Source organism: Gambusia affinis, linkage group LG05 (genome assembly GCF_019740435.1).
Source record: "Gambusia affinis linkage group LG05, SWU_Gaff_1.0, whole genome shotgun sequence".
In the NCBI taxonomy this organism is placed as follows: domain Eukaryota; kingdom Metazoa; phylum Chordata; class Actinopteri; order Cyprinodontiformes; family Poeciliidae; genus Gambusia; species Gambusia affinis.
The window spans coordinates 17,369,697-17,383,919 of record NC_057872.1 but is presented as its reverse complement, the minus strand read 5'-3'; the positions used below and the strand labels follow the sequence as shown (position 1 = coordinate 17,383,919).

At 38.7% G+C, this 14,223-nt stretch overlaps 2 protein-coding genes across 4 annotated transcripts in view; both read left to right on the top strand.

The window, feature by feature from the left end:
- Positions 1–11,796, top strand: part of shc1 (SHC (Src homology 2 domain containing) transforming protein 1) — a 28,743-nt gene extending 16,947 nt beyond the window's left edge. For 2 of the 3 annotated variants that reach the window (XM_044116751.1, XM_044116750.1), the window contains 10 exons: positions 13–73; positions 1,583–1,702; positions 3,283–3,336; positions 3,691–3,742; positions 5,951–6,077; positions 6,198–6,360; positions 6,615–6,672; positions 6,886–7,002; positions 8,547–8,803; positions 8,889–11,796. In XM_044116751.1, the coding sequence (XP_043972686.1) occupies positions 13–73; positions 1,583–1,702; positions 3,283–3,336; positions 3,691–3,742; positions 5,951–6,077; positions 6,198–6,360; positions 6,615–6,672; positions 6,886–7,002; positions 8,547–8,803; positions 8,889–9,017 (1,138 nt within the window). In that variant the 3' untranslated portion in view covers positions 9,018–11,796. The remainder of the gene's footprint in view (positions 1–12; positions 74–1,582; positions 1,703–3,282; positions 3,337–3,690; positions 3,743–5,950; positions 6,078–6,197; positions 6,361–6,614; positions 6,673–6,885; positions 7,003–8,546; positions 8,804–8,888) is intronic. The other variant, XM_044116752.1, reaches the window with a different exon arrangement.
- A 153-nt stretch (positions 11,797–11,949) lies between these two features.
- LOC122830935 (lens epithelial protein) lies at positions 11,950–13,896 on the top strand. The gene is made up of 2 exons (XM_044116753.1): positions 11,950–13,644; positions 13,747–13,896. The coding sequence occupies exon 1, from the start codon at positions 13,332–13,334 to the stop codon at positions 13,524–13,526; it is 195 nt and encodes a 64-aa protein (XP_043972688.1). The 5' UTR covers positions 11,950–13,331; the 3' UTR covers positions 13,527–13,644; positions 13,747–13,896.
- The last annotated feature ends 327 nt before the right edge of the window (positions 13,897–14,223 follow it).

Genomic DNA, 14,223 nt, shown 5'->3' with positions numbered 1-14,223 from the left:
TTACCCTGTCAGAGAGGCTATAGCTGTGGTTTGTGATGCGGTACCTGGAGCCAAAGGATCCCGCAGGAGAAAGGTACATACAGCTTACACTCGACCACACCCATACTCAGAACATTATTTATTTATACAGCTTAAGTGGACAGCCGGAGGAAGGGTTTTCTGGATGAAATCTCTGTTTAGCTTGACTGTCCACCCTGTGGTCAGTTTGCTGTTCGGCCAGGTTCTGTCTCACAGACTCATATTAATCTGCATAGGGACACAGCAAACGTGTGGAAGAAGGTGCCATGGATCAGTTTAGTGATCTAAATTGAAATCCTGTTAGAGGTTGCAAAAGACTTTTATTTGGGGCAGTCGATCACCTTCCATCAGGAACATGACTCTAAACAGAGAACCAGAAATATAATGGAATGGTCTATTCACTGTCCAAGCCTTAGAATATACTCAGACATTCTGCATCCAATCTGATTGAGCTTGAATTATTTTTGCATGGGCAGAAATTTGGCCTCTGCTGTAGAAATCTGGTCAAGATGTTCCTCCAAGTCCACTCAGATACAAATGCATCAAAACCCAGTTCAAAGCTTATTTTATATTAAAAGAAAACTGCTGGAACTTGTGTATCATTTATCATCCCGTTCACAATTGTTAACCATTATGTTTTGTTGTAGCACATAAATTGCGACACAATGGACAAAATTTGAAAAAGTAATTTCTGTATTAATAATTCCTCAATGATGGAATTAAAGAATCCCATTTATCCAAACATTATCTGTACTTTTATCCCAAAAATGTGAATCCTATTGTCTAAACTGTATGCTGGTAGAAGGAGACAGAAATGCACAGATATTCATTTGAGCTGACTGTAAACTCGATATTGCTGTTTAGTCTCTCTCCTGCTTCCCCCCCCCTGCCACGAGAGACACTTATGCGGAGCCAATGATGTTCTTAAAGTACTTTAGATTAGCAGACACAGCCACCAGTCTGCTGTTTAAAGATTTTGAGTGTCTGTGCACAAATGAAACTGAAAACATCCATAAAACAGGTGGCTAAATCCAGCTGCCTGCTGCCATTGCAGGGTTTGACCAAGGAATGTCTGGCAGGGAAGCACCCCAGACAAAATACAGTGGTAGTACTTATACTAGAATAGATTATACTGGTCTAGGCTCTCTTATTTGGCAGGACTGAGGTTAATGTGGTATGGCATGCTCATTCAGTCCTGATGGTGCTTTTCTTATCACATATTCTACACTCTTGGAGAAAGTCATGAATGAAAGACATTAGAACAAGAAGATTGGACTGACGCATTGTTACTGTAGAGGTTTCTGTGACAGTCTTGGCCGAGGCTTCTCTGCTGGTCACAGTTGGCCATGGAGAGCAGATTAACAATTGCAGCTGTTTTGTCACTCCCACACATGCATGCGTGTTCACACATTCAGCCAAGTACTGGACTTTACGAAAGAAGCACCTTGTAGATATTATTATGCCTTATAGAAGTGGGAGAATAAAAAAATAAACACTAGTTGTTTCTGGTGTGTTCGAAGTGTTTCGTTTACAACTCATAACCATGTATGCCTCTCTTTTGCAGCCTTCTTCTCGCTCTCTGACGTCCATTCTGGGGAAAAGCAACTTGCAGTTCGCAGGCATGACAATCAGCCTCACTATCTCGACCAGCAGCCTCAATCTACTGGCCTCTGACTGCAAGCAGGTCAGGCTGAAAGTGTTTTTAGAAATATTTAGAAAGGTTGGTCCTTCGGTGTTAGTTTTGGCACATTTTCTGTGTTGTTTCAGCTGACTTCATCTCTTAGTTTCACTCCATAAAGGCCACAAGAGTGATGCATTGTTTAACAAGAACTGCAGCCAAGCGGGTACTGCAAGCAGCTTGTCAGAGTTTTGCAAATAGTTAACTCATGAATAAGTGAATAAGTTTATCTCTCTACTCTAAGCTGGAAACAAGGTGAGGTGGATCATGCTGTTCTTGGAGAAACCGGTTTCAGCTAGTTCAGAGAGACCCCTCTACTCCTTATCTATAAGTTGTTTTTTTATGACCAACTTTATTGACTGATAGATCAGCTCACCAGATCAGGTCTTCATGTTTGCATTTACTGACAGTAACCCCACTGTTGCCATCTCAGCCACTTTCTTACTATTTTTAGCTAAATTTCAGACAAAAAAAAATTGGTATTGGCCAAAATTAGAATTGGCAGATCAGACTTTTAAATCAGTTCATTTCAGTAGAATCAAAATTCAGTACATTAAACAATAGTAATTGTTGAACATTTATAAATGGTATGTAAGTAGTAAACCCAGCCAGTTGGGTGAAGTCTTTTTTGCAGCAATTGTTTCTACAGAGCGAGCATGTGTTGGAGTTCAGGGGAACAACCACAGTATGAATAGAAGAAACTTCCTGCAGACTCAGTTTAAGTGTTAGCATCCCTTTGTCGCAGCTAACCTGTGGTTGAAAGGACAGGAAGACGACAGGAAAAAACACAGATTCATAAACCCGGAGTGCTTTCTATGGGAAAGAAAGCAAAAGAATTGAGCATTCAAACATGGATACTTTTTAAAAAAAAGAGTAATAAACCACAAGAAAAAATTCTAATCCTGTTTTAGTGTCCATTCAGTATTTGCCATCTCTGACAGCGGTCTTGTAGTTATTTATGGAAATAATTTTTTATAAGATTCTTCCTTGCAATACACACCCCACCTTCCTTGTATAATAAACACAAATCTTAAGGGTTTACAATTCAATTCCCCGTTTTGATCAGCTGTGGGATTTTCTGGGCCATTAATGCAGATACATTATTTACTCCACTTTGTGAGCCTCATCCACTGAACTGATTCCTCCTGACTTTATTCTTGCCACTGGACAGGATGTGATGCTCCTCTAAGACCTCTAATGTGTTAATAGACACAAAGTGGTCAATCTGCTGGGAGATGGCATACAGTCATGTATATCAGGATACAGGACAACGAAGCATGTTGTTCTGCACATGTATCCTTCCAGGCATAGGAACAGATACAGGCTGAGGAGCATTAATACGTTTTAATGTTAATATTGATTCATCTTGGATGGTTGTTGCAGACTGTTTACAAAAGTGCTCCTTCCCATCTTAGAAGTGTCTGCTGCAGATGATGGTGTTCAGTGGAGGAAAAAGGCCTTTTCTCAGTAATGACTCCTTTGTGTCCCATCCAGATGCTTTCATTTCACTCCCCGCATACTTCACCTCACCCATGTGTTCTTTTTTTTTTCTTGGTCCCCTGTCCTTCCCCTGTTTTTCTCCACAGATTATCGCCAACCATCACATGCAGTCCATCTCCTTTGCTTCTGGAGGAGACCCAGTGAGTCGCCCAGCTCTCTCTCTATCTCTTTAAGCTCAAACCTCACTCTGGCTTCAGCCTGCATGTGCTTCCTTCCTATCTTAAGTCATTGTCTATTCCTATGAATTCCACTTACCTCATTGTTGCCTTATTAGCTCAGAGTCTCTGACCACATCACTTCCTGTCTTCTCCTTTTCAGCTTTCTTTACAATTTTAACCCTTGTTGCAACTTAGAGACTACAGCTGCTGCTTTACCCGTCTGGTTGTCTTTATCTCAGTCTTCCGATCTTAAATCTGCCCTTCACTTTTTCCTGCTATTGATTTTTCCCTTTCCCTCCCTCCTCTAACTGTGTTTCCCCTGTCTCGTTCCCACAGGATACAGCTGAGTACGTAGCATATGTGGCCAAAGATCCAGTCAACCAGAGAGGTGAGCAAAAACAGCAGCTGCCTCTGTCCGAAACCACAGCTTTAACTCCTTTGTGGGGAATTTTATATGAGTCACCTGATTTCTGTGTTGAATTGTACAACACACGGAAATGGAGCCTGAAATTGCGCACTCTGATTATACAGCCATTCTTTTTGCCTAACATTTCCATTGAAATATAAATGAATCCCATTAGGTGCATGAAAAAGCTTATCTGCTTTATTAGGGTTTGTATTTAAAACGCCGCCTACCACAGCTGAGACATTAAATACACACGGCACAGGAAGAAAGGATACACAACACATCAAATAAGCATACTATGTAGGGCATCAAAAAATGCTGAATATGTTAGCTTATATTAAATATTTGGCTTTGTGTCCCAAACATAGCCATCCATCCAGACCCAAGCTGATTGAGTTTACATTTTAGTGCTGCTTCTGTTTCTGTTCACCATAAAATCTTACAGAACAGGATTCAAAACCACTTTGACCTTTTGGGTTTCAATATTAAAATGATTTAGCTCATTGCTAACTGAACAGTGGCTCTTTTGTTGCATTTATTACCTATTACTTGTGGGCTCCTACGTAGGTCTAAACATAGCCCTGTCCTTTTTCTTGGTACTCTGTGTTCCCCGGGCAACGTGATAAAGTAACTTATGAGCGTTTATCAGTAAGTAGATGATATGCAGTTCTATTTCTCTTTATCCCCAGTTGTTCCTGCATCTTGTTATGTCAAATGGATCCAATGTTCCTGTGATTCAGTTACTACTGATAACATTTGGGTTATAAAAATACATATTTATTACTACCTGTTAGAAAAGGACCGAGAACCACTGGACTAGATAATATAAATTTAAGTTGTTGAACTGAAAGAACAAAACTGAGATTCTTGTTATTGAAAATAAGATGCAGAAAAAGATAACAGATGTTTTTATTATTATTATTATTATTATTTATTTATTTATTTATTTTTTTTTTTTTTTTGCTTAAGGAATAAAAGGAGGTTAGAAACATTTGACTAGGTTCTGACAGTAATCTGTTCTTCTGCCACATCAGTAATGAATGCAGAGGAGTTCAGAACAGCATCAGGAAGGAGGAGCAAATTACTCATGGATCTAAATACCTCTGCAGGCTTCTTGTTTGCTTTAGGATTTATTTCTTTTTTAGGCTTTCACTTGATTAAACAACCCATATCTTCTAAATATGATTACCATGTGCAATAATATAAATTAAATTAGCATATTATTGAAAAGTTCATTTAATTTACTTAGTGGAACACATTATGTAGATTCATCACAATCAGACTGATGTTTTCAAGTCTTTTTTTTTTCTTTAAATTAATAAAAACACAATACTTTAGATTAAAAGATCAATAAAAAAAACATTTTTAACACAGAAATGTAGGCTTAATTAAAAGTATGTGTTTTAAGTACCTGCTTAAAGGTTTTTGTTTTTTTAAAAGGTACTTTCACTCCTCATATGAATGTATATTGTGGTTTATTGAAATTGAGTGTATGTTCCACCTAGATTAAATCTACTGTTCATACATAAGACTCTTATGACAAGGGAAGAGATTATCTTTCCCCCAGACACTTTGAGAATAGTTGACTATTTTAATACTTTTAAAAGGTATCTTAGAATTAACTGTTTCACTGTTCAAGCTATTTTATTGTATTTAAATCTTCATTTGGTCTGCTTTTTTTGTTATACTTGTTTTGTCTCCAACCCAATTACTTTTACTTTATTTATAGAATTTAACACATTTCAGATTTTTTCTTGCTGTTGGTATAAGTTTATTGAACTTTATTGCCGATTTTTTATATGTTTTCTCTGTAAAGTACTTCAAATTATTGCTGAAAAGGTACTTTGTAAATGCATACATTGCTTTTTTGCATTCTCATTCTGTCTTCTCTCCTTTTTCTTCTAGTTTCTCTCTCTTCTTTGCTCTTTTCCTTCCTTGCTTTCATCTGTTTTCCTCCTTTTTTGTTGTACTTTTTCTTTCCTGACTCTTTGCTCTTCTATTCTTTTTTTATTATTATTTGTTCTTCTCCCTTTCTTCTCTCTTCTTATTATTCCTCCTCCCCTCTTCTCTGTTGCTCTCTTTCTTGCCCTGCCTCTGTTTGAATGGTGTTGCCTGTCTGAGGGCTGCATTTATTTCAAGGACATGTTTTTGCAGACTTCTTATCTTTTATGTGTACCTCCTCGACTGCAGCATGTCACATCCTGGAGTGCTCCGAGGGCTTGGCACAGGAAGTCATCAGCACCATCGGCCAGGCCTTTGAGCTACGTTTCAAGCAGTACCTGAAGAACCCCCCCAAACTGGTCACACCTCATGACAGGTACAGCTCGCAAATAAGCTGCAGCTTTTTATTTGTAATTTCTCAGCCACTGCTTTTTTTTTTTTTCTTTCTTTCTCTTTTTTCTGTATTTCATTTTCTAAACATTATTGTCTTTGTCAGAATGGCTCCATTTGACGGCTCTGCATGGGAGGAAGAAGATGACGAGGCTGTCCCTCCTCCTCCTCCTCCTTCTACTGAGGTTCCTTACTATAATAACTTTCCTGATAAGCAGCCTCCCCCTGGTGGACTGATTGACATGAGGACCCGTCCAGGAGCAACACTGGTGAGAATGAATGGATTAGAGAGGGAAGAAGATCTGCTTATGCCTAAATTCACCACTGGCCTGGTGAAAATATTCTGGTTATTTACTTGTATTTTAGTGCATTTTCAAATTGTAGTTTTGGAAGCTGTGGCAAATATCCCTGTAACCCAGAAGGAATAGATCTGCTTCATATAATTTTTTACCTTTGTAATCCTTTTTAGTAATCCTAGAATATCTACATTATTTTTGGTCTTCTGATTGTTTTTTGTTTGCAGCCCTACGGGCAGCCAGGTCAGAGCGACATTCACAAACAGCCTGTGCCTCCTCTACCAGGTGAGCTGCATCTTTGCCTCTTTGTGCCTGTTATTTTTTGGAAATTCAAAAAGAAAAAGTGTTTTTTTTTTTTTAACTGTGTTTAAATTGAAGACGTATATTTTAGCCCTAATAAAAGAAAAATTCTGTCTTATTTTCTTCGTGTTCTTTTGCTTGAAAGTAGAAAATGTCTTTGTACAACTTTTTATAATTTTTTTGTTATTTTTTTTTTAGTGGGTGCCAAAGAAGGAGGCCGGGAGCTGTTTGATGACCCATCATACGTGAATGTGGAAAAACCCAGATCTTCTGTAGCAGCTAATGGAAATGCTCACAGAGACGTTTTTGACATGAGTGAGTGTCTCTCGATAGCTTAGTTTAGTTTAAAATGTCACTTCTTAACTTTCTGAGCTCAAATTGTGCTCAAACTTGATCACAGTTTTGTGAAGTACAGAGGTGCCACAATAAAGCAATTTGTTGTGAAATTAGGAAACACTGATATGAATTGTTGTAAATGGGATGTGTGGGTTGTAATCAAAACAGAAAAATAACTGGTTATTGCTGGGTGCAGAAAATAAAGATTGCATATTAACAGTGGAAAAATGCTGTCATTCCAGCAGATTAAATACTAAAAACAGAAGCTTCTGCAAAGAGAAGCCATGAGGAAAAATATGGGATTAAATTTGCATTTTTTAAAACATTGGTGAGCTTCACAGAGTTTTCCACATTATATTTGCATTGTCTGCAGAATTATGATGCAGTTTGGAAGATATAGAAATGTATATTTTTAATGATTTGCATGCGTTTGGAGTATTTTTTTGTTGTACAAAATATGAACAAGTATGAAAGATAACCAATTTTATTTCCATGAATTATTTCTACAGCTAAAGATTGTAGCTGTTGATCCTTCAATCCACCAAACAGTATTCAAACTTGATCATTTGACAGTCTGTCTGTCCACTGAAATGGTACTCATAATTCCATTTTCCAGTGTGCCAGAACATTCAGGACAGAGAAGCCTAATCAAGAATACCATGTTGTGTTAATCAATTTATAGTTTTAGTAGAGGAGGAAGCAGTTTACCTTGTTGAGGAAAGAAGGTAAAGTGCAGAAGTAGGACTGAAACAGTCTCAGCACACTGTACAACTAAATGCGTTACGCAGCTCCGCCCTGCTCTGCTCCTATCATTACTTCCCGGAAGATTTGCACTTGATTCATCCTGCAGTTGCAACAAGCGACAAAATGGAGCTTGAAGATGTTAAACATAGGCTAAAAATGGGAAAAGTAGCAATGCACCAAATGGTGCAATAAAAACAAAAGCAGCAAAAGCTTAATTAAAATATGTTGGGTTTAATTCAGCCTCAGGCCTCTAATTAAAGTTAATTAAAGTTGGACACAATGCCTATGAGCTCGGCCCGGGTCAGGTTGGATACTTTAGGCCTGATGTTAACTCTAGTGCAGATTTCTCCTCCAGATGCAAACCAGAAGGAAGTTATTAGGTTGGGCGTTCAGACCACTGCAGGTGAATCGTTCAAAATTTAAGTGGAGTCATTTCATTTCAATGTTGTTAATAGTTACACATTGGTTTGCCTGTCCAACCATTAACTAATCAATTTTCCGATCATTCTCCTGTTTATCCATCAGGTTGATCCTCCATCCAGTTATACGTACATTTAAACTTTTATCCATTTATTTTTCATCCATCTGTTCATTTCTCAGTTCATCCATTCTTTTGTTGTTCATCTATCCTTCAACTGTTCCCAGTTTGACTGTCCAACAAACCCTCAATCTGTTTATTCTATCTACCCATTTGTGTACCTTCCATTGTGTTTATCTTGGATCATGTTCTCTAAACCAGGCTATAATGTTTCAATGTGTTTTCATTTGTCATTTTCAAGAACCGCTCGACGATGCCTTGGGAGTGTCTGGACACGTTGGCCCAACATCAGTGGTGGTACCGCCGTCGCTGGTGCAACAGTTGCAGAACGAAATCTGGTTCCACGGTAGCCTGAGTCGAAAAGAGGCGGAGAGACTGTTGACCCGAGATGGAGACTTCCTTGTGCGGGAATCCGGGACCACTCCCGGGCAGTACGTCCTTACGGGACAGCAGGGGGGTCAGTCCAAGCACCTGCTTCTTGTCGACCCAGAGGGAGTGGTAAGTTGGTGGAGTTGAAGAAGCATTACAGTTTAGTTGGACATAGTGGTGTTGATGGTAACACATGATGTTTTCCCCCCATTAGGTGCGCACAAAAGACCACCGGTTTGGAAGCGTCAGCCACCTAATCAGCTACCACATGGACAACAGACTGCCCATTGTGTCAGCCGGGAGCGAAGTGTTCCTGCAGCAGCCAGTGGAGCGCAGGGCCTGAAGCCACACACGCCAATGAAATACTCCACCAAAAATAGACTCTCACTCCCTCTCCAAATCCACACAACACACTCCCAAAATCATATGCTTTAATACACACAACACTACACACAGCACTCCCATGAAACGACACGACTACAAGCCAAAATAATTAAAATACATCACCTGTCTCTCAACAAAAAAAAAAAAAAAATTGCTTCCTTATTGCTGTTACCACATCTTCTGCCAATCTGTGACCTGCAGTCTCCTAGAAACCCACTGGACTCACCCACCCACCACAGAGAGGCACTGCTGCATTTTCTGACCCAACTGTGAAGCAGGGAGGAGCCCTTCACCGACATCACAACAGGGCAGAAAACAGATGCAATTCTCTTTCCTTTTTTTTTTTTTATTCGTTTGAGGAGAAAAACAGAACTGCTAATGATTAAAAGGAATTGTTTTCTAAAATGGTTGAACTGTGGAGGGACGTGAACAGACTTGGTTTGAGTTGGTTGGTGTTTTTGTTTAGGAGGGGAAATATTTCCTCCTCAGAGCATCGCTGGAGCATTTATGTTTGAAAAAAAAAACAACAGGCGGTTTCAGGGACTTGACCGAGTTCAAGTCTCACCGGAGAAGTAAACGTGACAAGATGGGAAAATACGAGTGCGCAGCCCATCTTATGAGGAGCGGTGCCCCACCTTCAGTCACTCCGGTTTGAGGACTTTGGACCTTGGAGGAAAGCCTGTATGCAAAAGCTACGCTAAAGACCATCATATCCTTCATTGTGTTCTGTATATTTTATTCTGTTATCATGAGTCAAATAACTTACTGGACATGCGGAGTACAGGAAGATCAAAACAGCTGTGTCTCCCCAAACCTTTTAAAACACCCATGCAAATGTATATACACACCTTTACACGCCATACACACTCTCATGTCATGCCAAAGATCATAAACTTGGTTGCTATTTTCAAAAGAGAAGCCATGACTATTAGCTGTTGTCTCTAGGCGTGGGCCATGATGTAAAAATCTACAATACAGTCAAACAATGTAAAAATCTACTAAACAAATTAGTGATGTGATGTAATTCCCTTTATTTGACACAGAACACCAATGGTTATTGCTTCTGCTGCTAAAATTACAGAATATTGGTTGTTACAGTTAAAATGATGTGAAAATATTTATTTTACTACTTAACTGTGATATTGTAAACTGAAGCTACATAATTAGTCAGGTAGATGGCACAGTCAGATGCTTTCCAAACATGCAACTGAATTTGTAAAGTGTTGCACCATTTTTTTTTTAAAGTCTCCAGCTGACCTGTAATGGGGAGCAACAAGTAAACTGTCGGTGGCATTTTGCTATTCTACTCTCGTCTCATGTGAAAACAATTCTGTTCCACTCATGTTTAAAACCTTGGTACACATGAGTGCTGGTAACTGGCCCATGCCTAGTTGCGTCATATTCATTTCTAAATGGGCTTGTTTTTTTAGTGAAGAAATAATTTGAGGTGATTGTGCCTGAATCCTGCGTCAAAGAGGAGATTTTTAAAGTACACTGATGTCAGCCACAGAGGGGAAAAAAAAATGGTGCATTTTGAGAAGCATAAAGTTTGCTTTTCAATAGCACTGTAGTGTGTGTTTGCATTGACAATCCATGAGTTATAGCTTCAGAGTAAAAGCAAAGGTGAGAAATGCTCAGCAGTCTTTAAGTAAGAGCGTTCTGCTTCCAAAAACTAATGCAGTGTATTCTGTCATTGTGTTGTTTAATAAGATGAAATCATCTTTTTAACAAAAAAACAAAAACTTTTTATGAAACAAAGTGGCTCTACATGACTATATATCATTTTTTTGAAGCGATTTCGATCTTCAGTGTGCTATTTTCAAACATACAAGGATTTAAAAAAGGGGGGAAGTTAATGCTGTTGTTTTCTTCTCCCCTCAGTTCATGACACGTTTTATATCTTTTCAATTGTGCCTTGTTTCCTCAATGCAGTCATGTTTTTTCAATGCAGTCACCTTATGTACTTAATTCAGATGTAGTCAGCTGCAGGGCAATCTCTCAGTTTAGCAAAAACTCTGCAAAAGTAACACCCTGATGACGACAACATGTGGCTCCAGTGATGCCAATCTCCTCTGATGCACATTCCTGCATTCAGCTTCTAGTCACAGATACTTGATGTCACCATTGGGGAGGGGGGGTGAGAGGGAGGATATATTTCTTGATCACCTGTAAATAACATTAATTTTTAGAGTGATCAGCTTAAATATTGTTTCTATTGTGTATTTAATGACTTATTCAATGAGGAACGCAGACTGTACAGCATTAAGGTTGTTCATATTAGAATGTAAGAGAGGTTGAAACCAAAAATTGTTGAAATGTGAGAAGGGACCTTTCAGTCACATGTGATCAAACATGCGCACATACCAGAGTGGCAACTGTTCAGATGAGTCAGAAATAGGAAAACCAGAAAGGAGCTCCGTCGTTACTTTGTGTGTGCATGTTGTGCTGGAATAGATTCAGCTGACCCTGTGTATCATTAGTGAACTGGTCCTGTGCTGTTGTTCATCACAGTTGCCTTTGTTGCATGGAAATATGTTTTAAAAAAGATCTTTTGTTGTTCCCAGTAGTAATAGTGTCGTTGATGCTGTTTATGATTTTTAAGCCAAAGGTTCTTTTTGAATTGTGTGCAAAGATATTAATTTGTACTTTATATTTTCTTTTCATTCGATTTTCCTTTATAGGGAAACATGTCTGTTTACACCTGTAACTGAAAATATAGATTGCATATGTATCACTCATTTTTGTGGGTTTTAGTTGCATTTTAGTTGATTCTGTTAATTCAGCTCAAATGAATTAACAAAATTCACTTTAGTTGAATGAATTTCAGCTAAAATTTATCCAGATAGTCCTATCTACAGTCCTAAAGTAGATAGGGCTGTATTAATCAGTCCTATCTACCAAAACCTTGTCTAATTCTTTTGGTCTCATCTTGGTAATCTGACAAAAAGCTCAGAGAATTTTGTCTTTCAGGATCAATCGGGGGAGAATTATCAGTATTGCAATCAGTCCAATCAAAAATGTTGTTTATTCCCTAGTTAATTATGCAAGAGAAATAATGAAGCAAAGATGCTACACTAATTCCGCTTTCCTATTACTAAGAAAATAAAGCGTTATGATGAGGGGATTTGCTAGTAAAATTATTGATTGAGATTTGGTATGAAGTATAAACTTAATGTACCAGAACAACCACAAATTAAAAAGGAAAAAGTGCTTTACTTTAGTCATATGAGGCACTTGTGGAAGTAGCTTGCATTTCTGCTTAAGTGGTTTGCCCACTTTCATCTCTGCTGATGCTCTAGTTTGTTTTTCTGCTACAACAGCTCATTCTGAAAAGGCGGACCTTTGGATATCTTGACTTTCTTAATCTGGATTACTTCTGGAACTGATAATAGGCCTCACAGACTGGAATGAGACAAATTTAGACAAATGTAGCATTTTGACAGGAACATAAAAAAAAAGTCCAGATCTCTGACTCTGTCAGGCAAAACCTTCTTGATGAGGTCCAAGGTTTGGTCAGTTTCCAAGCTCAGCTGTCAGCAGCATGTCCTCCCGGGACAGGAGTCTTCACCAAGACCTAATCGCCCAATCAGAGATGGACTTGGGTTAAGGCAGCAATTTTCAATAAAAACTGATTTAGTCATTTCTTTTACATATTTTCAGACTGAGAAAGCAAATGTATTATAATTCAAGGTTCAAATAGATCAGTATTTGAAATTACAGCTACTAATGCATTATTTCAAAGAAAACCTTTTGAGCACAAAGTTAAATGCTTCTCTTATTTTGAAGATCCCCAGAAGCCTTCTGCCGGAAATAAAGGATTATTTTGGGGACACCCGTGGTTCAGTAGGGACGTTTCGAAGAACCGAGAGAAAATTTGTTCTTGTGGGTGAAGGGTCAAATCTGAGGTGTTTATGCACTACAATACACTGCTAGAAATGTGTGAAGGTCCAACATATACTGTCCTGAACAAAAGGTACGATGTGGGTGGGGACCTACTGGAACTCTCCCATTTGTTAGCAGAAGCCGTGACAGTGGGGTGTCCTAAGCAGTTTTTGTGTGGGGATTGAACACAGATGAGTGTGAAAAACAAAGCTTTTAAAAAAATCAGCAGATGATTGAAAGGAGAAGAGAAAATCCTAGATGTGAATGGAGGCAGCTGCAATATGGACAGTAGAGGCTACCAAAGGGCTGGCCTGACCTGACAGGCATCCTTCTACATACACTCTCACTGACGGGTCGCCTTTGCCTCTGCATTGATTCTGCTTCCTACGCCATGCACCCCCAGCGTCCTCTTCCCCAGGCCATGCCTGCGTCCTCCTTAGGGCAGCACCTGCGGGACATGACCATGGGTCTCGGACGGGGCAAGAACTTCCTGGGTGGGAATTTTTCCTACGGTTTCATCCAGTCGGTTAAGGAGTGTCTTTATTTCCTCCTCTGCTGCTGGTGTATAAAGGAGATCCTTGACTGAAGGACTGAGAGAAAGTACAAGCTGTAAACAATTGACGTATTGAACATTTGCTCTGTAGAACGCAGTTTTAATCTGCATTTCTTTGGAGCGTACGAAGAACGTTCTTGGAAAAGCTTTGGTGAGTGATCTCTTGTACAATTGTGCTCTTACCAAGCTAAATTTTATATTTTCAGTAAGCAAACAGTTTTTTCCTGATGGCAATATTCTGTTTTTGTTTTAGTGTCTATAGGATGTCCATTTAGAGGTTTGAGGAATCATTCTTCAATGCTACTTGACTGGGGTCAACATTTTAGAGCATCACTCTGAAGATCCTGGAGTTTTTGGACTGTTCTAACCTGCTTCTCCTCGATGTGCCAATAAATAAACGAAATATTTCTACCTTCACATGTTTCTTTCTTTTTACTTATTTATTATTTGATAGTTAAAAGATGCTGAACGAATGTCTTCCACTTTATGTGGAACAACTAAGTCCCGGTTTGTGTGTCAAAAACATTGTGGTGGTAAGAAGTCTAATATTTCATTAAAAAAGGTAAATAAAAGAAAATCAGTACAACACTGTAAGAGACAAATTAGGATGTATCTGTATTTGTCAGGATTAAATATTGACTTCAAATATTTAACACTCAAAATGGAAATATTGTGAGAAACTAATGCTCAATAAGAGACAGGCAATCATTGCAATCCAGACGTAAAAGTA

Excerpts from the sequence above, each read along its gene's own strand:
- LOC122830935 (XM_044116753.1), top strand. The coding sequence starts at position 13,332 with ATGCACCCCCAGCGTCCTCTTCCCCAGGCCATGCCTGCGTCCTCCTTA.